Below are 21,430 nucleotides of genomic sequence, written 5' to 3'. Positions count from 1 at the left end.
ATGTATGATTTGGAGTTAGAGCAGCTTGATGTGAAGACAGCTTTCTTACATGGCGAACTTGAAGAACAAATTTATATGAAACAACCCCAGGGTTTTGAAATTGAAGGTAAGGAAGACCATGTTTGCTTATTGAAGAAATCCTTATACGGATTGAAGCAGTCTCCAAGACAATGGTATAAGAGGTTTGATTCCTTTATGTTGGGTCATGGTTATTCAAGGAGCATGTATGATAGTTGTGTTTACTTCCGGAAGTTAAATGATGGTTCTTTCATTTATTTGCTGCTTTATGTTGATGACATGCTCATTGCTGCCAAGAATTCGTCAGAAATTCACACTTTGAAACTGCAGTTAAATAGTGAATTTGAAATGAAAGATTTGGGAGCAGCTAAGAAAATTCTTGGCATGGATATCAAAAGAGATCGAGGAGTAGGGAAGTTATTTTTGACCCAGAAAAATTACCTTGAGAAAGTTTTGGAGCGTTTTGGCATGAAAGATGCTAAACCAGTATCTACTCCTCTTGCTAGCCATTTTCGGCTATCTGCTGCTCAATCACCAAAATCAGATGAAGAGGAAGATTATATGGCACGGGTTCCTTATTCCAGTGCAGTCGGCAGTGTTATGTATGCAATGGTTTGTACTCGTCCAGATATTGCACAAGCAGTCAGTGTTGTTAGCAGATATATGTCTTGCCCTGGTAAAGCACATTGGCAAGCTGTGAAGTGGATTCTCAGATACTTGCGAGGTACTTCAAATGCATGTTTGGAGTTTGGAAGAAATAATAACACTTTGGTTGGTTTTGTAGACTCAGACTACGCTAGGGATCTTGACAGGAGAAGATCACTTTCAGGCTATGTATTTTGCATTGGCGGTTGTGCTGTTAGTTGGAAAGCTACTCTACAACCTGTCGTAGCTTTGTCTACTACTGAAGCAGAATATATGGCTGTGACCGAGGCAATCAAAGAAGCCTTGTGACTGAAGAGTTTATTTAGCGAGCTAAGTCTATATCAAGGTGTTACTGATATTCACTGTGATAGTCAAAGTGCCATACACTTGACTAAAGATCAGATGTATCATGAGAGGACGAAACATATTGATGTGAAGTATCATTTCATTCGGGATATCATTGCTGAAGGAAAGGTCCTTATTCAGAAAATCAATACCAAGGACAATCCAGCTGATATGTTTACGAAACCTCTTCCAAATTACAAGTTCAAGCAGTGCTTGGATTTGGTTGGTGTTCATTGTTTGTGATTTAGACCCATTGGGTCTTATGTGGAGAAGGTGGAGCGATTTTACTATTGACGATGGTGGGACTCAAAATTATGTCAAGGTGGAGATTTGTTGAGTCGCAATTCTTCAGCCGCAATCCTTGACTGTGGCAGAATTTCCTCATCCCACATCGCCTGAAGCAGAAGGAAAGCCTCCCAAATACAACTATAAATAGGGGGCTCATATGAAGGTTTCAATTGCACCACTTAAGAGAGTTATATGGGCTATTAGCTTCTTAAGTCATTTAGCCCATTCAGTCAAATATTTTAGGATCTCTTATTTTGAGTTTAGGAATATTTTCTAAACTCTTTTGTAAGTGCCTATTGGCCTAGGAACCACTTTCCTACGGTCTTTTGTATTTCTTCTTCATAATAGAAATATTGCTCCTCCCTCGCCCGTGGACGTAGGTCAATTTGACCGAACCACGTAAATCTTCTGTGTCTCTTATTTGCTTTGTTATCCGTTTTTATATGGTCGGTTTTACCGCCTAATTATTATATGGCTGGTATCTACCGCCTATCTATTATATGGTCGGTTATACCGCCTAATTTATGCTAACTTGAGTTTGTCTATTTCCTGGCCCGGTCCTAACAATTAGCTTTGCGCCATCATCAATCGTCTTTAGTCTGACTGGACTATGAAAAAGTTTCAAAAGGTTTTCGGAGACTATAACTAGTTTCTCCTTTATTGTGGGGCAACACAGAAAATCGAACCGGATTACTTTTATTTCTGAATTGAGTTGCTTGCAGTTTCTGGTCAAATGAAGATATAGCATATCAAAGATCATAAGCAACATTACTAACAAAAAAAAAAAAAGCATTACTCTGGCTTCAATGTTTGAGTTGTTAAGAGGTCTTGCTATAAAATGTAAATGCATCATGCAATAAGTTCAGGGCATTATTGTGCAGATTGAAGGATGAAATGAACGAAACACTGGGGCAGGGGAGGGCACCTATAATACTTCCCACTGCCAGGTTTAGGGTTCAAATTTTGGTCATGACAATTAGAGGTGGGAAGGGTGAAGGGATGGGTAAAAACAAAACAAAAAAAAAAAAAAAGAAGAATAAGTTGAACTATGCGATGGTTTGTATGAGTGCTGATCTTACTCAATTTTAAGTGTGCTAAAACTACTTAATTGAGTCCGTTGCAGAATGCATAAATTGTCGTGAATATACTTAATCTGTGTGGAAACTGTTTATATACTTTTTTTTAATTTCTGTTTTTTTTTTCTGTGGATATAATGCCTTGAAGGTACAAGCTAAGTGATAGTATGGATGCACATAATGTGAATGAATGTAACTGGAAGCTAGAAGCACCAATAAATGAAGCAATGACACAAGATGCTGTTAGATATTAGATACTAAGATACAGGTCAACATACTCCCTTAAACAGTTACATGCAATAGCATAGAAAGTATTTAGATGAGGCTTTAAAATGCTGTTAGATAGTATTTTGAATGGGGTTTTTTTGAAGAATGATTTTGATATGAAACTACATTGAACTGTAACTGGACTCTCTCTCAGATATACGGAGACCTTGTAAGCTTAGTCTTAGTTGTGAGTAGAGGTGTCAAAATGGGTGATTTGGACGGGTTTGGGTTGGGTAAAATGGGTAATAGGTATAAGTGAATCAACCCATTTATACCTATTTAATTATATGGGTATAAATGGATAAGTCAAAAAATGAATTGGGTAACCCAATTATCCATTTATAACCTATTTATTTTAACTTTTTATAAATTCATTCAAATTCATTTTTGCAAATTAAGTTATCAATTTATACAATCCTTTGCACCCATCATTAGTTTTAAATATTTAGTTATAATACTCAATAAATCTAATTATCAATTTTTTTCCCATATGTACTCTATGTCGCAAAATTACATACTATTTAATAATTAAACAATAAGAATATAAAATTTTGAACTAAGTACTATAAAAGTTAACATAAAAACTTAATTAAAAAATTTTGAACCTCTAGCATTTTTTCGTATGTAAATTTAAATTTTTATTTTGGAAAAATAAGAAAAGAGGCTAAAACTTGTCATAAATTAGTAATGGTGAAAAATGAGCAAGTTAATGGGTGGGGGAAGAGAGAAGATTTGGGGAAAGACAATTCTAAATGGGTTAATTGGATTTGATGGGTTAGCCAATAATATTCATTTATTAAATAGGTATTATTGGCTAACCCATTTATACCCATATGCAAAAATTTAACATACCTATACCCATCTATTCATTGGCGGGTATGGGTAAACTTAGTTAAATGGGTTTTATTTGACAGCTATAGTTGTGAGTGTCAGTTGTAGTGCAAGGAGCCAATAACTAATGCGTCAGATGGAGTTAGTGGATGTCTGTATTAAGGAATGATTTTCATATGGAAAATACGTCTTATAGAGTAAGATGATATGCATAACATTTAGTGACTCTTGTTGAGTTAATTGCCAGTAAGAGCCATTTGTTAATGAGTCAGACGGAGTGCCAATAAGCATCTTTCACTCACCAAGTAAATTGGAGAAATTACAAGGTATCTCCAGTAAATACCTTGAGATCACTGGTTTGGATTGTTGAGTTCTTATATACCAAGAAATAGTTTTCAAGATCAGCAAGTTGGTATGAATCTTTAAGTGGCAGTTAAAAAACTTTTACTGAAATAGAGCATGCTGCTGGAGAAAACTTTAGACACAAACGCATAAAGGTTTGGATCATAGAGTCACTAGGTAAAAAGCCTCCTTATCTGTTCTCTTGATTAGTGTTATGATTTTGGAGGTGTGACTTTATAGAAATTCCAAATGGATTTTCAACTTGATCTCTCTAGAACAGTTCATAAAATTACTGGTTTGGATCGTTAAGTTTTCCTTATATACCGAGAAAATTTTATCAAGATCAGCAAGCTGGTACAAAACTTTAAGCGGCCCTGAAGAAACTATAACTGAAATAGGGCGTGCTCTTAGTGAAAACACACTGTATACAAACATGTTTGGGTATTGGTCCATGGAGTCACCATCCAAAATCTGTTCTCTTATGAGGTAAGTTAATCAAGGTTTTGCATTTTGGCGGTGCGAATTTAACGAAATCCCAAATGAAGGAGAACAAAAAGTTAAAAACAATCCCAAATGCATTTGAGAGCTTCAGAATTTAGAATATCTAGATATGGGTGATACTATTGCCAGGGGGTTACCAATGCAAATCCTTACATCTGGAAAAAAATTCGTCATGTTTTGTTGTTTTAACTAGATTATTTAAATCCTGATAATGGCTTCTTTCCTTGCTAAAGTTACAAACCATAATTGTTTCAACAGTCCATGATTTTCTTCTTCTTTATGTTGGGGCAACACAGAAATTGAACTGGATTTTTTGAAGCACGGATTAGTTTTATTTTTTGAATTAAGTTGCTTCAAATCCCTTTAGTTCTCACTTACAATATTCTATCATGTGAAAATGAAAATTTATGCATGTGAAATATCATAAGCAACCATCCTTGGCACCAGGTATAAGCAATGTCACGCTGACACAGAATAACAGAGATTAATTGAGAAAGTGTTTTCTTTCCTTCGAAAGCTGTCAAAGAGGATAACAGAAGAGTTGAAGTAAGAATATTCAGGATACGAAGAATGAAGCCATCTTTAGTTATCTTATTATTGACACCAAAAGTGGTGCTTCATCCTCAAATGATACTAATTTGCAGAATTGAAGAAAGAATATAACATTTCAAGTTGATTCTATCTACCCTACGGAATAGATTATTGCAGGAAGAAGGTAAATCATGAATAATTTTTGGCCAACATTTACTGGAGGGGTTCTTAATAATAGCCCAATTAAGCCTGATTTACTGTAAGAAGAAAAATTCTTGCTTTGTATGAAGTAGATTCTCTCCCTTTAATTCCAATATATATTTTTTTGGTTAGCCCGATTCATTGCAAACTTGTCTTGCGGCAAATGTTGTAAGGCGAAATAACAATGCTGAAAAGACACAAAAGACAAATAACCTGATTCATTGCAAACTTGTCTTGCTTTCCTCATACTTTTGTAATAGTACAACATAGAAAGGCAGACTTGGCTCCAACATTCATCTCAATTTTGTTGATGCACATTCTACACTAAAAAAAAATGTGCTTCTTTTCTTTGAGAGCCTTTGAAGGTGATATAGCTAAGACTTGACGTAAGAATAAAAAGGACAAGAAGAATAAAGCCATGTTTGTTCATCTCTTTCTTACTCGTAAGGGCTGATTTATTCCAAAAGCGGTGCTTCTGCTCTCACCATGATACTAATTTCCGGAAGTGAAGAAAGAATAAATCATTTCAACTTTCTTTCTACAAATTCCAAACCATGGGGAACAAGGAAGGTAGAAAAAGAGCATTACTTCCGATGGAATCAACCTGATCCCCACCAAGGTCTTCCTTCCTATATAATAAATCCTTCTCAGGCACCCAAAAAATGTATGAAGTTAAAACCATTCTTCTACTCATAACCATATAAAAAGAAGCAAAAACCCTGCCTCCTCCTTCTACTTAAAAAATATATATGTAACAAAAAACAATACAAATGGCAGAAACTGCTGTCTCTTTTGTTTCAAATCGTCTCGCAACCTTACTCCAAGAGGAGGGAAGCCTGTTGGGAGGGCTTCGACAAGAGGTCCAACTCATCAAGGATGAGTTGGGGCATATGAAAGCTTTCCTCAAAGTGGCTGAAGCAAAAGAAGATGATGATCCCAGGTATGGGTGGCAAACCAATCCACCTAACTAAATTTACTCGTACCCGGCTATGAATAGATGGGTATGAGTATCTTAAATTTTTTTATATGGGCATAAATGGATTACCCAATAATACCCATTTATTAAATGGTATTATTGGGCAACCCATTAAACCCAATTAACTCATTTAGAATTCTCTTCTCTTCCTCCACCCATTTTTTTTTCAGATTTTTCATTTTGTTATAATGTTAACTACTTTTGTTTCATTGTTATTATTATTTGTTGGTTTATCTTATTATTTTATTTTCTCTTAGTTTGTTAACTTACTCATTTTTTAGCATTACCAATTTATGATAAGTTTTAACCTCTTTTCTTATCTTTCTAAAATGAAATTTTAAATTTATATATGTTAGGGGTTCAAAATTTTTGGATTGCATTTTTATAACACTTAGTATAAATTTTTATATTCTTATTATTCAATTATTAAATAATATGTAATTTTGCGACGTAGAGTATCAATGGAAAAAAAAATTGGTAATTAGACTTATTAAGCATTATAAGTAAATATTTAAAACTAATGATGGGTACAAGAGCGGTAAAAATTGATAACTTTTTGCAAAAAAGAATTTAAATGAGTTTACAAAAAGTTAAAATAAATGGGTTATAAATGGGTAATTGGATTATCCAATTTATTTTTTGACTTACCCATTTATACCCATCTAATTAAATGGGTATAAATGGATTAACTCACTTATACCCATTACCCATTTTATCCAGTCTAAACGCGTCCAAGTCACCCATTTTGACACCTCTAATCTCAGGCTCCAAGAATGGATCAAGCAAGTGCGCGAAGCTGCTTATGACATTGAAGATGTTCTCGATGAATTTGTACTTCGCTTTGCTGGCTAACGACATCATGGATTCTGTAGCTCTCTTCAGAGAATTCTCAAAGCCATTAAGAGCTTGCGAGCTCGTCATCAGGTTGCCAGTGAAATTCAAAGCATAAAGTCCAGGATCAAAAATATTTCAGAAGGACGTCAGAGATACCAAGCCGAATTTGGCATCGACGACCGTGTCACTGGATCTTCAACCATGAACGACTCGTGGCGCTATAGCAGGGATGATGCACTTCTAGTGGAGGAAGCAAAATTGGTTGGCATTGACCAGCCCAAACAACATCTGATTTCTAAGCTTCTCGAGGGGCATGATCACCAACTCAAAGTCATTTCAGTGGTCGGTATGGCTGGACTAGGGAAAACTACCCTAGTCAAAAAGGTCCATGAAGATCCAGATGTTAGAAAGAATTTCCCAGTTTGTGCCTGGGTAACCGTCTCTCAAACATGTGACTTTCCAAAGCTCCTAACAGACTTGATTCGGCAGTTGCACAAGGAATTGAACAAATCAGTCCCACAATTCATCGAGTCTATATCTACCATTGAGTTGAAAGAATTTGTCAAAGATTTTCTTCAACAAGCTGGAAGGTATGCAATTGTGTTCGATGACGTGTGGGACGTGGAATTTTGGAATGAAATCAAATTTGCACTGCCTAAGGGTAACTACGGCAATCGTGTCATGCTGACAACACGAAAAGCCGATGTAGCCTCTGCATCTTGCACAGAATCTCAGGATTATGTCTACAAAAAGGAGCCACTATCAAATGAAGATTCGTGGACCCTATTTCGTAACAAGATCTTTAAAGGAAAACCTTGCCCCGACCACCTGATGGATGTTGCAAAAGCTGTATTGGACAAATGTGAGGGTTTGCCTTTGGCGATTGTTGCGATCGGTGGGCTTTTGGCTTCGAAGGACGTGAGCAGAATAGATGAATGGGAGATGATTCAACACAGTCTTGGGGGTGAATTAGAAGGCACCGGTAAGCTAGAGAGAGTTAAAAGAATACTTTCTCTGAGTTACAACGATCTACCTTCGCGTCTCAAACCCTGTCTGTTGTATTTAAGCATTTATCCGGAGGATTATCTAATAGACTGTAATATGCTGATTCTATTATGGATTGCTGAAAGATTTGTAGAATGGAGAGAAGGAATGAGTATTGAAGATGTAGCCTGGCATTATCTCAGTGAACTCATCAATAGAAGCCTAATTCAAGTGACTGAAGAGTTGTACGAAGGATCACCCTACACATGTCGAATCCATGACCTAATGAGAGAACTTATTCTCATCAAGTCAAGGGAACAAAACATGGTCACAGTTACTACTGGACAACCAATGACGTGGCCATCTGAGAAGGTACGCCGTCTAGCAATCCATAGTAGTAGTAACAGTAGCAACATCCAATACCACCAACAAAGACAATTTTTTTCCTTTGAACACCTTCGATCATTCATCACAGTTAGTTCCACCAACCCATTACTGTCCAAAACTTTCCTATCTGAAGTTTTAAGGTGTAGTAAGTTGCTAAAGGTTTTGGAATTGGTAGGTCAAGAGATAGAGGAAACACCAAATGAGGTTTTCAACTTGTTGCATCTCACATACCTGAGCCTATATGGTACAAAAGTGGAAAGAGTCCCGAAAGCTATTGGAAAGCTTCAACATTTGGATATCTGAATTTGGGGGACACAGGAGTTAGGGAATTACCCGCGGAAATCCTAAAGCTGCTAAAGCTTCGGTATCTCACAGTATTCCAACCAGTTGATCCCTCAGATGATTATTATGGATTTCATGGGTTTAAAGGTCCGTCAAAATTGGGAGGGCTTCTCGCTTTACAAAGGTTAAACACCATAGATGCAAGCAGCGGGTCTGTAATAGTTAAAGAGACAGGAAAATTGACCCAATTAAGAGAGTTATATAGTACACAGTTGAGAAGAGAAGATGGAAAGGAGCTCTGCTCCTCCCTTGTCAACCTCACCAGTCTTCGGGAACTAGGTGTTGGTTCAGTTGGAAAAGGTGATGATTCTGAGATAATCGATCTAAATCATCATCAACATTCTCTTTCTTCTTCTTCTTCTTCTTGTTCATTTCTTCAGTCTCTTCGTGTGCTAATTATGCGTGGCCGCTTAGAAACGATGCCAGTATGGATAACTCATCTTCCAAACTTGGTAAGAATAGATTTGTGCTGGAGCGCGTTAAGGGCTGAGGAGGATCCACTTGAATCCCTCCAACATTTGCCCAATTTGGATGAAATTAGTTTCTGTGGATCTTACCAGGGAGAAAGGTTGTGTTTCAAGGCTGGAGGGTTCCTAAAGCTGAAACGGCTGTGGTTAAGGAGAATGGAAGGGTTGAGATGGATGACAGTGGAGGAGGGTGTGTGCCCAAATCTCCGAAGACTAGTTCTGGAGCAACTTCCATTACTAGAGGACTTACCCTCGGGAATTCAGCACTTGACCCATCTTCAAGAGCTGGGTTTGTATAAGATGAGTTCTCGACTGATGGAAAAGGTCGAGAATCAGGAGGAAGACAGTGAAGATTACAGAAGAATGGCACACATTCCTGAAATTTTCATTGGTTTTTATACAGATGATGGTGGATGGAGTATCCGCCGGCTATGGGGGAAGCAGAAGAAAACAATTCTTGCCTAGCACTAGCAGCATCCCGTGGCTTTCCTTTCTCTTCTTCTTCTATTTTTCTGAGAAGTTTCTGAAGTTTTCTATCTTCTCCATTGCGTGTAGTATGGTGCATTGCATCATCATCTTGTTCATATGCTGCATTTTGTTAATGTATTTTTTTTAACTGTTTTTCTTTAATGAGCTCAACGATAACTGAGTACAGGAATCAATTTGCCCATAAAGATTGCAATGGCTATAGATAACAAAAGGGTCTGATCCCAATTTTGATTTATTTCTAAAAGTTTCTCAATTTTGATTTGCCAATTTTTTAGGAGCACAAAAATGGGATTTGAGAAGCTCCTCAACTTCTAGCTGCGTTTATGAGAAAAAAACACTAAACAAATAAAGGGTGAAGGTCCAAAATGCAAATTAATCCATCCATCATGCTACATGAATAACTTTCCTCAATCCAAAAATATGAATTCTAGCTTTCATCATATTTTCCTTAGTTTATTATACAGAGAAATAATATTGAAAATGTTACAATTATTGAGAAAAATAATAAGAGAAACAAAGGACAAGAGTTTATTTCTTTGTAAAAATTGACTAAACTTATAATATGAAATTACTATATTTATAGAGTTCAAAACAATTTCACTAACAAATCCAAAAATATGTAGAGCTTTCTAGATGCATTTTTCCAAACCAGATAGAGAAAAATAAAAAATGCAGCAGATTTTCCTAATAGTTAAATACTCCATATGATGATCTAATAGTTAAATATCTTCTATTTCTGCCCTAAAATGTGATACTAGTAACAAAAAATTAAATGGCATTCTCGTCATTTTGTCCTAAACGAAACCTATCCTCTTTCATGATTTCTTCCACAAATAAAACTGGAATGCCTAGAATCCCTGCACCCTTTCTCTCTCTTTTCTAACCAGTTCATTTTGTAAGCAACATAACTGATTCACCACCAATGGGTATTTTTTCATGGTTCAAGGGAACCAAAAACGATACCAACTCCAAACCAGCAACCCAAAAATCCGAACCGGTTAAAACCCAATCCGCTTCTGAAGTTCCCGGCATGAACGGGGCAGTGGAGGTCCGACGGCCCGGCCCACCACCAGCTGATATCACCGTTTTCGAATTCGGTTCTGTTGAGCCGCAATCTTTGAAGCCGCAATTCTTGATTCTTGACTGTGGCAGAATTTTCTCGTCCCACATCGCCTGAAGCAAAAGGAAAGCCTCCCAAATACTCCTATAAATATAGGAGGTTTCTGAAGGAATAACTTGCACCACTCAAGAGAGTTATATGGGCTATTAGCTTCTTGAGTCATTTAGCCCATTCAGTTAAATATTTTAGGCTCTCTTGTTTTGAGTTTAGGAATATTTTCTAAACTCTTTTATAAGTGCCTATTGGCTTAGGAACTACTTTCCTACGGTCTTTTGTATTTCTTCTTCATAGTAGAAATATTGCTCCTCCCTCGCCCGTGGACGTAGGTCAATTTGACCGAACCACGTAAATCTTCTATGTCTTTTATTTGCTTTGTTATCCGTCTTTATATGGTCGGTTTTACCGCCTAATTATTATATGGCTGGTATCTACCGCCTATTTATTATATGGTCGGTTATACCGCCTACTTTGTCCTAACTTGGATTTGTCTATTTCCTGGCCCGATCCTAACAAACTGGTATCAGAGCTGGTTGTTATATTTTGCAAGACAGGTTCATCTGGTGGGGCCCGTTCATCTGGTGGGGTCCGTCCATCCTGTGGGGCCCACTCATCCTGTGGGGTCCGTTTATCCGTGGGGCCCGCTCACCTCATCCCGTGGGGTCCGCTCACCCTGTGGGGCCCGCTCACGAGACTTGCATATTTGTTTGGCCAGTTTTTTGAGACAAACTTCACGTTACAGATTTTGTGGCAACAATGACGATAACAAAGACGGTTGTCGAGAAATTCGACAGGAATGTCAACTTCGGAATGTGGCAGCTCAAGATGGAGGCCATTCTTGTTCAAGACGGAGTTGATCTAGCGATTCACGGAATCGAGAACAAACCAGAAGATGTAAAGGATGCGGATTTCGCCGATATGGATAAGAAGGCCAGATCCAGCATAATCTTAAATCTCTTCGATGAGGTATTGCGTGAGATAGCAACGGAGACTTCGGCCAAGGCTATGTGGGATAAATTGAAAGCCTTGTATATGAAGAAGACAGTCGAGAATCGGCTATATTTGAAGTAGAGTTTGTACATGTTTCGGATGTCTGAAGGTACATCTATACTCTCCCATCTTGATAAATTTGATTCCATTATTATGGATTTGGGGAATATAGATTCGAAAATTGATGATGAAGATCAAGCCCTATTGCTTTTGTGTTCCCTTCCCCAATCTTTTAAGCATTTCCGTGATACTATGATTTATGGAAAGGAAACAATTTCGTATCGGAAAATTAAATCTGCATTAAAATCTAAAGAGCAGATAGATAGGGACATTACTGGGGAAACTAGTGGGAGTCAAGCCGATGGCTTGTTTGTTCGGGGTAGATCTGAAAAGAGAAACACAGAAAATAGAAGTAGATCCAAATCCAGACATAAAAATGTGGTGTGCAATTATTGTAAAAAGAAGGGCCATGTTATCTCTGATTGCTTTAAATTGAAAAATAAAGAAAAGCAAAAAGGGAAATTTGTTGAGAAAAATACTGAATCCGCTGAAGTTAGTATAGCAGCTGATGAGAATGATGGAACCATTTTCTGTGCAACGGAAAATATTTTTAGGTCTAACAATGAGTGGATTTTAGATTCGGGTTGTTCATATCATATGTGTCCCAATAGGGACTGGTTTTCAACATATGAATCAACTGAAGGTGGAGTTGTCTTAATGGGCAACAACGCTGTTTGTAAAGTTGTTGGCAAAGGCACAATCCGGATTAAAATGTACGATGGTATTGTGAGGACGCTCACAGATGTTAGACATGTTCCAGATTTGAAGAAAAATCTCATCTCTTTAGGCACTCTTGAGTCTATTGGGTGCAGGTATTCAGGTGGAGATGGAGTTCTCAAAATCAGTCGAGGAGCTCTTGTTGTTATGAAGGCACACAGATCTGGTACTCTATATATTTTGCAGGGATCTACTGTTACAGGTGCTGCTGCTGTTTCAACATCATCTTTGTCAGATATAGACATCACCAAATTATGGCATATGCGTTTGGGGCACATGAGCGAAAAAGGCTTGGGCATACTAAGCAAAAGAGGACTTCTTTGTGGACAAAGTACCGGGCCATTGGAATTCTGTGAACATTGTATTTTTGGGAAGCAGAAAAGAGTCAGCTTCAGTTCACCAGCAATTCACAAGACAAAAGGTACTCTTGATTACATTCATTCAGATCTATGGGGTCCTTCTCGTGCTCCTTCTAAAGGTGGTGCCAGGTACATGTTGACTTTCATTGATGATTATTCAAGGAAAGTTTGGGTCTATTTTCTTAAGCATAAAAATGATGTTTTCCTAACTTTCAAGCAATGGAAAGTTTTGATTGAGAAACAAACAGGAAAGCATATTAAGCGGTTGAGAACAGATAATGGCATGGAATTTTGTGGAGGTGAATTTAATGAATTCTGCAAGAATGAAGGAATTGTTCGGCATCACACCGTCAGGATGACGCCTCAACAAAATGGTGTGGCTGAACGTATGAACAGAACTCTTTTGGAGAGAGCAAGATGTATGATCTCCAATGCAGGGTTGACAAACGACTTTTGGGCAGAGGCGATCAATATGGCCTGTTATATTGTCAACCGTTCTCCTTCTGCATCTCTTGATTTCAAAACTCCTGAGGAAGTTTGGTCAGGTACTCCTGCTGATTACTCCAATTTAAAAGTTTTTGGGTGTCCAGCATACATGCACGTGAATGATGGAAAATTGGAGCCTAGGGCTAAAAAGTGCATTTTTCTTGGGTATGCTTCTGGGGTGAAAGGATACAGATTATGGTGTCCTGATCCCAAATCTCCAAAATTTGTGATCAGTAGAGATGTTACTTTTGATGAATTGTCTATGTTATCTTCCAAGAAGGAGTCTTCCAGTCCTTGTACTACTGATAGTACACAGAAGCAGGTGGAGCTTGATATTGGCAGTTCTGGTCCTTCTCAGACCAAATCTTCTATTCAACAAATGCCAGTAGATACACTTGAATCTACTGTTGAAGATAGTTCAGAAGAAGAAGAGTATTCCATAGCCAGAGATAGAGCAAGGAGAGACATTCGACCACCACAAAGATATGCAAATTTAGTTGCATATGCTTTGTCTGTTGCAGAAGAAACTGATGCAGTTGGTGAGCCTTTCACCTATTCAGAAGCAGTTTCTTGTGATGATTCTGCAAAGTGGTTGATTGCGATGAATGAAGAAATTGAATCTCTTCATCGTAATGAAACTTGGGTTCTTGTAAAGCCGCCGTCAGCTAAGAAAATTGTCGGTTGCAAGTGGGTCTTCAAGAAAAATGAAGGTATTCCAGGGGTTGAAAATGCAAGGTATAAAGTACGATTAGTTGCAAAGGGCTATAGTCAGGTACAAGGTGTTGATTTTAATGATGTGTTTTCACCTGTTGTTAAACATAGCTCTATTCGTGTTTTGCTTGCTTTAGTTGCCATGTATGATTTGGAGTTAGAGCAGCTTGATGTTAAAACAGCTTTCTTACATGGCGAACTTGAAGAACAAATTTATATGAAACAACCCCAGGGTTTTGAGATTGAAGGTAAGGAAGACCATGTTTGCTTATTGAAGAAATCCTTATATGGATTGAAGCAGTCTCCAAGACAATGGTATAAAAGGTTTGATTCCTTTATGTTGGGTCATGGTTATTTGAGGAGCATGTATGATAGTTGTGTTTACTTCCGGAAGTTAAATGATGGTTCTTTTATTTATTTGCTGCTTTATGTTGATGACATGCTCATTGCTGCCAAGAATTTGTCAGAAATTCATACTTTGAAACTGCAGTTAAATAGTGAATTTGAAATGAAAGATTTGGGAGCAGCTAAGAAAATTCTTGGCATGGATATCAAGAGAGATCGAGGAGTAGGGAAGTTGTTCTTGACCCAGAAAAATTACCTTGAGAAAGTTTTGGAGCGTTTTGGCATGAAAGATGCTAAACCAGTATCTACTCCTCTTGCTAGCCATTTTCGGCTATCTGCTGCTCAATCACCAAAATCAGATGAAGAAGAAGATTATATGGCACGGGTTCCTTATTCCAGTGCAATCGGCAGTGTTATGTATGCAATGGTTTGTACTCGTCCAGATATTGCACAAGCAGTCAGTGTTGTTAGCAGATATATGTCTTGCCCTGGTAAAGCACATTGGCAAGCTGTGAAGTGGATTCTCAGATACTTGCGAGGTACTTCAAATGCATGTTTGAAGTTTGGAAGAAATAATAACACTTTGGTTGGTTTTGTAGACTCAGACTACGCTGGGGATCTTGACAGGAGAAGATCACTTTCAGGCTATGTATTTTGCATTGGCGGTTGTGCTGTTAGTTGGAAAGCTACTCTACAACCTGTCGTAGCTTTGTCTACTACTGAAGCAGAATATATGGCTGTGACCGAGGCAATCAAAGAAGCCTTGTGGTTGAAGAGTTTATTTAGCGAGCTAAGTCTATATCAAGGTGTTACTGATATTCACTGTGATAGTCAAAGTGCCATACACTTGACTAAAGATCAGATGTATCATGAGAGGACGAAACATATTGATGTGAAGTATCATTTCATTCGGGATATCATTGCTGAAGGAAAGGTCCTTATTCAAAAAATCAATACCAAGGACAATCCAGCTGACATGTTTACGAAACCTCTTCCAGTTTACAAATTCAAGCAGTGCTTGGATTTGATTGGTGTTCATTGTTGGTGATTTACGCCCATTGGGGCTTATGTGGAGAAGGTGGAGTAATTTTACTATTGTCGATGGTGGAACTAAAATTATGCCAAGGTGGAGATTTGTTGAGCCGCAATCTTTGAAGCCGCAATTCTTGATTGTTGACTGTGGCAGAATTTTCTCGTCCCACATCGCCTGAAGCAAAAGGAAAGCCTCCCAAATACTCCTATAAATATAGGAGGTTTCTGAAGGAATAACTTGCACCACTCAAGAGAGTTATATGGGCTATTAGCTTCTTGAGTCATCTAGCCCATTCAGTCAAATATTTTAGGCTCTCTTGTTTTGAGTTTAGGAATATTTTCTAAACTCTTTTGTAAGTGCCTATTGGCCTAGGAACCACTTTCCTACGGTCTTTTGTATTTCTTCTTCATAGTAGAAATATTGCTCCTCCCTCGCCCGTGGACGTAGGTCAATTTGACCGAACCACGTAAATCTTCTGTGTCTTTTATTTGCTTTGTTATCCGTCTTTATATGGTCGGTTTTACCGCCTAATTATTATATGGCTGGTATCTACCGCCTATCTATTATATGGTCGGTTATACCGCCTACTTTGTCCTAACTTGGATTTGTCTATTTCCTGGCCCGGTCCTAACAGGTTCCGTTGCCGCTTCTGCCGATAAGGTCACCCTCGCCGGCTTCTGCCCTGTTTCCGACGAGCTCGAACCTTGCCGTTGGGAGATTCTGCCGGCTCAAGGTTCCAACGCCCCTCAATTTCGCGTAGTCTTTTGACGGAAAAATAGTTGGCAAAAAAGAAAGGGAGAATTTTCAGCTTAGCTTTTGAGGAAATGGTGAGGAGGAGTAAAATCCCAATCCTGAGTAGAGTTTCTTCAGTTCATATGGGTTTTTATCTATACTAGAAAAACAAAAGAGTTTGTATCCTTTTTTCTCTTTCATTTTTGAAGTTTCTCTGTAATTTAGCTCTGTTTGACACTTTGATTTGAATATGATAAAGACCCTTACTGCACTTGTTTTTCCCTTTTTCTTTTGGTTGGGTCCAAATTTGGGTACTATTGGCTTGAAAACTATTTGTTGTGATAGATTGGTTATTGCGTTGTTGGATGATAGATGAACATTTTCTTCTGTTGCCTGCAATTTGCTGTACAATTATTATGGAAAAAGGCGCCCTTGAAGCCCTAATCAATAAAGGGTTCAGGTTTTTAGGCCAAATGTGAAGGGCATTTGGACTGACGTTTGTACAAAATGTACTAGTATGTGTACACGAAAATACATTTCACGCATGAAGGCCTTCTATAGATAGCCGAACATTGTGCTTTCTTTGTCAAATAAGGTTCCAAGCATGCCCTGTTCTTGAAATTTTCCCTGTTATTAACTGGACTTGACAGAGTGGAGAAGCTGTAGATTTGTTGGAGTCCTTTTATCTTGTTTTACAATGTAAGAACTTGGCTTTTCTTTGCTTAAGAGTGTTTCAAGGAAGGATGAGATGGTGTGAGGGCTTTTATAGACTCTTTGTCTAGTAGTTTAGATCTGCTCTGTGTTTGTGTCTGTGATTGCGCTGGCAGGGTTGCAAGGGGGATGGAGTATGGGGAGTGTATGTGTTCGTGTATTGTGTATGTAAGTATATAACTATGTCTGTCAATAAGGATGAGCTTATATGAATTGGTGTACCATGTAGAACATATATCAAGTCATGTTGAAATATATGTGGGCAGAGAAAGCTTTGAGCCTAAACTCTTCATGCTTTTTAAGTTGCTTTTACATTTGCTTGATTTGTTTGTCAAATAAAATTGAAGCAATTGCATTCATTTTTTACATTTGATTCTATGATTTGGATTCTATATTTTGACGGAAGGGAGACTTTAGAAGCTTTTGGTTGATGTGAAGTATCAAGTAGAAGTTTTCAAGGACTGATTTGAAAAGTAGAATGGATGAAAACACTACATGTTTGCCAGCTATTAAGAAAAAAAAAAAAAGGCATATAGGATGTGTAGTTGCCTGTTTCTTTGGAAAATTCAGCTATGGAACAACACATAGAGGGCGTGGTAATTACAACATTAAGTTTTCAGATTTTATTTGGTTTGTCAATGATGTTTTGCCCCCTTCTTCTTCTTCTTCTTCTTTCTTTGGCAAAGTTATTATTGCAAGTGTTTATTGGATTGCTTAATGACGAATGAACCATTGTTATCACAGAAAAGGAATATAAGGTCAATATTGCTAGGTTTCACCATACGGTGGAATCTGATGAAAAGTATGTACTTTCCGCCATAATGAGGAAAAAGTAGTCCTTTTTTTTTTTTTTTTAATGATAGCGGGAATGCAGCAGTTTTACTTTTTGTGGTTAAAGTGGATTAAATGGCATTTGCGCCTAGAAATTCATAGTTCAAATTTGCTGCAACTGATTGTAGATACTTTAAAACGTTATCGTGACAAAAAGTGTAGGCTCATGAAGATATGCAGTGTTTGCTATCTTCTTGGTGTCATTATAGTTACATGATGGTTCATGAAGATATGTATTCTCAATATTCAGCTAAACTTGGTTGAAACAGAAAAAAGAATTAAGTATAAAGAGGACACAGTTCAATCCTTATTTGTTAAAGTTAGATGGATCTTTTTGCTTGTAATGTTGTTGGTGGGACCAAAACATTGAAAGTTTTCCATGCTTTGTCTTGGCTCCTAATGAACACTGATGTGTTTGTAATACAACATTCTGGTCAACTTCTGTTCCATGGTTACAAATTGCCTGCCTTCAGGAGTATCTTTGATATTATGGCTATGTTCCTTCAGAAATTCTGCAACCTTGTACATTTGACACGGACAGCAAGTGTGGTGTCTGATGCGGTATATGACCTTAATGGCAAGATTGTTTAATGTGCAACTCAGGTATTCATTCACTGAAGAAAAATAACCACTCTTGTATTTACAAAGCACAAAATGAGAGGCAATGCTCAGCAATCAAGAAAAAGGCAACTTCTACGTTTTCCGCACAATGGAAAAGTTGAAATTTTTAAAGAGAGTAGCGTTCAAATGAAACACACGATTGCTAGTACAAATGTGAAAAAGGATGAGAGCTCCATTGCCATTGCCCCCCAGCCAATTACTCCAGCATGCTTTAAGATGATTGGTATTGCTATGCTACCAACAGCTGAAGCCCCAGTTAAGAATTTGGTCACGTCTGCCCAGCTGTTGCCACATTGCTCATGAAAACCAAATAAGGCCAAAAAAATCCATATAAATGAACTTGAATAAAAGCATCTCATCAGAGAAACAGTGCGGAAGGAAAAACAAAAAAACCTTACCCACTTTGAGATTCAGAGAAGAGAGATGAAGTATCCGAGCCAGCCAAAAAAATTAAGGGCATAGGTAGAACCACATACATTATTACTGCAAGCAGACAATGCAATCGTATAATCATCAGACACTAACGAAAGTTGTACCATTTTGAGAAGGCATTGATGCAACAAAATTAACTAATTCTGAACTACAAGGGCCTCTTGGATAGTTTTCAGAGCAGTGCAGATACTCATCTTTTGAGACAACATGCTTAACTGTTAATCTGGTTGCCACATTAAATATGCGCAAAAGAGCAAGTTGCATTAAACTAGATTCCTATTTTATCAAAATGGCAGGAGAATTCCAAGATATCACAGTCATATGCAGAAGCCAATTATCAAGAATAGGTAATCGACATCGTGCCAAATATCCCACATTCTAGTACCTGTTAGCATTGGCCACCAATTGTTGTACAAAGCAACAAAAGTCAAAGCGATAATAAGAAGCAATGACCATGAAATAAAGGCCACAAGGCATCTTGCAGCTTCCTTATCATAGAAGATATAATTATATAACTAACGCTGCAATCAACAGTAAACTTACCAATATCTGCAGTACAATCCCCCCTGACTTTATGATATTAATTGGTATTTTGATTGAGTTAAAAAAGAAACTTAAATTTTCCCTATGCAGTTAAAAAAGATAGCTGCAAAGATGATATAAATAAGACATTAAATTAATTGACAAAGTGACGGGCATAGAAATAAGCCACGTCATGATTGAGTGGTACAGCTATTGCAACAAATTTGTAATCCTTAATTGTAAAGAAAATTGATTATTGTTAATTTACTCCTCACCATTTTTCTGCAATTCCTTTTTTTTTTTTTGGCTAAATTTGCATGCTGTTCATAGACCTCTTAAATCAATACAGTTCACATTTCTTTGATATTACAAATACTAATTGGTCAGCAGAAATTAGTTCCATAGAGTTCGTTTTTTATTTCTTAGTCAATGAAATCAATAATGTCCTTGAACCAACAGTCTTTTTTTTTTTTTTCTTTTTGTCACTTGTCATCATCTACGTCTACACCTACTCCTAATTCTTCTAATCCTAATCTAACCTACACTATGGAAACTAAAACCCCATCTAATTGTTGTAATCCTAATCTAACCTACACTATGGAAACTAAACCCCCATCGAATCATACGGATGCAAAACACTCACATGAATCTTAAACACAATCATATTAGGTGGCCACTTTTGATGGGAGGCAAGGGTTGAACCTGATCTTGCATCTCACACCAAAAGTGGTGGCCACCTCCACTAAAGGGAATTGGTTTAGAGAACCCACAGTCGAACGATGCTCCTTTTATCTTTATCCGACCAAGGGACCCACAGTTGAAAGAACGTCCTGAAGACATGTGCAAACAGAGTCTTCTTAATAGCCTCCATGATTTTGTATTGTGGGAGCTAAGGCAGCTTCGTGTCCCCCCCCTCCCCGTCCGGGACTCGGGGCACCTGCAACCGTCCCGGACGGTTTTGGCCATTTTCAAGTGCGCGTAATTTTCTTTGTACATCGTGTAACTTTTATTACACATCGCGTAACTTTAGAGTAAATTTTTGTGGGACCCACACATGGCGTGGAAATCGAGTTACAACTTGTAATCTCAGTCGCACAAATTTTTGAGGCCAAATCGTGGCCATTAACCGTTCAGGGACGGTCATACTGATGACCGTCCCTGCCCCATTTCCCCCGTCCGCGTCGTGCTTCCCTGACAGGCTAATAAAAATTTATTATATAATTGTATTATAATTAAATTTTAACAAATAATTAAATATTAAAATATTAATATATCATAAAATTATTATTTATTATAATTTTATAATTGAAACTTATAAAAATAATCAAATAAAAATTATTTGAATACAATTCGATATGGTGAAATAAATTAAAGTAGATTCTCATTCTCTTGTGCTCTTTGAAAACAATAGATAAATAAGAGAAGGAGTTCCTTTAACAAGAGCTACTAGAACAGCCCCCTGCTGAAGTAAGAATTTGGAAGCTAAGGAGCAAGAGTCTCTGTAGTGGCTACGGCCAGGGGTGCTAGTCCCATAACTAGGACTGTAAATTTCGTCAACACCGCGTTGGACTGGCTTGTTTCTTGATATTCCATCCGTTTTTATTACAAATAATACTAGTTGGTCCAAAGGGTCAAAAGAAAAAAAAAAGCAGAAATTAGTTCCATAGAAGGAGGAGCTTATATGTGTCATAATGTCAGCAGAAGGGGCAAAGCAGTAGTTTTATTTCTTCGTCAAAGAAATCAATAAGGTCCAGTCCAACCTTCTTTCGGAAACGAAATCTGAACAATTAAACCTATTCCCAGAAGACATCCCAAAAGCCGGCAACTCTTGGAAAGCTCCCAGGGACTTAACTACCCAAATCCCAACCCCCCGAAAGCCGATGTGGGACAGAAACCCCACAGGGGCCAAGCCCATTGGACCCGCTGCTACTAAGCGGTGACGAAGGTCCAGTCCAACCGCGTTTTAACTTTATTCCTTCTGCTCGTAAAGAACCCACAGTCGAAAGATGCTCCTTTAGTCCTTTATATTTATCCGACCAAAGGACCCACAGTTGAAAGAAGGTCCTGAAGACATGTGCAAACAGAGTCTTCTTAATAGCTTCCATGATTTTGTATTGTGGCAGGTAAGGCACCTTCGTCTTTCACAATCAGATGTTTCTTGCTTAAGTTTCTTCTAATTGGTTAATTCTTTCTTTTTCTGTTTGACACGGTTTTTCTTCTTGATAAATACTGCACCGAA

At 37.8% G+C, this 21,430-nt stretch overlaps 2 protein-coding genes across 2 annotated transcripts; both read left to right on the top strand.

The window, feature by feature from the left end:
• Nucleotides 1-7,056: 7,056 nt before the first annotated feature.
• LOC113758921 (disease resistance protein RPM1-like) lies at nucleotides 7,057-9,500 on the top strand. Its single transcript, XM_027301596.1, has 2 exons — nucleotides 7,057-8,245; nucleotides 8,545-9,500. The coding sequence occupies exons 1-2, from the start codon at nucleotides 7,057-7,059 to the stop codon at nucleotides 9,498-9,500; spliced, it is 2,145 nt and encodes a 714-aa protein (XP_027157397.1).
• A 907-nt stretch (nucleotides 9,501-10,407) lies between these two features.
• LOC113758933 lies at nucleotides 10,408-16,345 on the top strand. Its single transcript, XM_027301604.1, has 2 exons — nucleotides 10,408-10,621; nucleotides 15,977-16,345. The coding sequence occupies exons 1-2, from the start codon at nucleotides 10,447-10,449 to the stop codon at nucleotides 16,108-16,110; spliced, it is 309 nt and encodes a 102-aa protein (XP_027157405.1). The 5' UTR covers nucleotides 10,408-10,446; the 3' UTR covers nucleotides 16,111-16,345.
• The last annotated feature ends 5,085 nt before the right edge of the window (nucleotides 16,346-21,430 follow it).

This window comes from Coffea eugenioides, unplaced genomic scaffold (assembly GCF_003713205.1).
Source record: "Coffea eugenioides isolate CCC68of unplaced genomic scaffold, Ceug_1.0 ScVebR1_78;HRSCAF=398, whole genome shotgun sequence".
Lineage (NCBI taxonomy): Eukaryota > Viridiplantae > Streptophyta > Magnoliopsida > Gentianales > Rubiaceae > Coffea > Coffea eugenioides.
The sequence above is the reverse complement of the archived record's forward strand: the minus strand, read 5'-3'. Positions and strand labels throughout refer to the sequence as shown.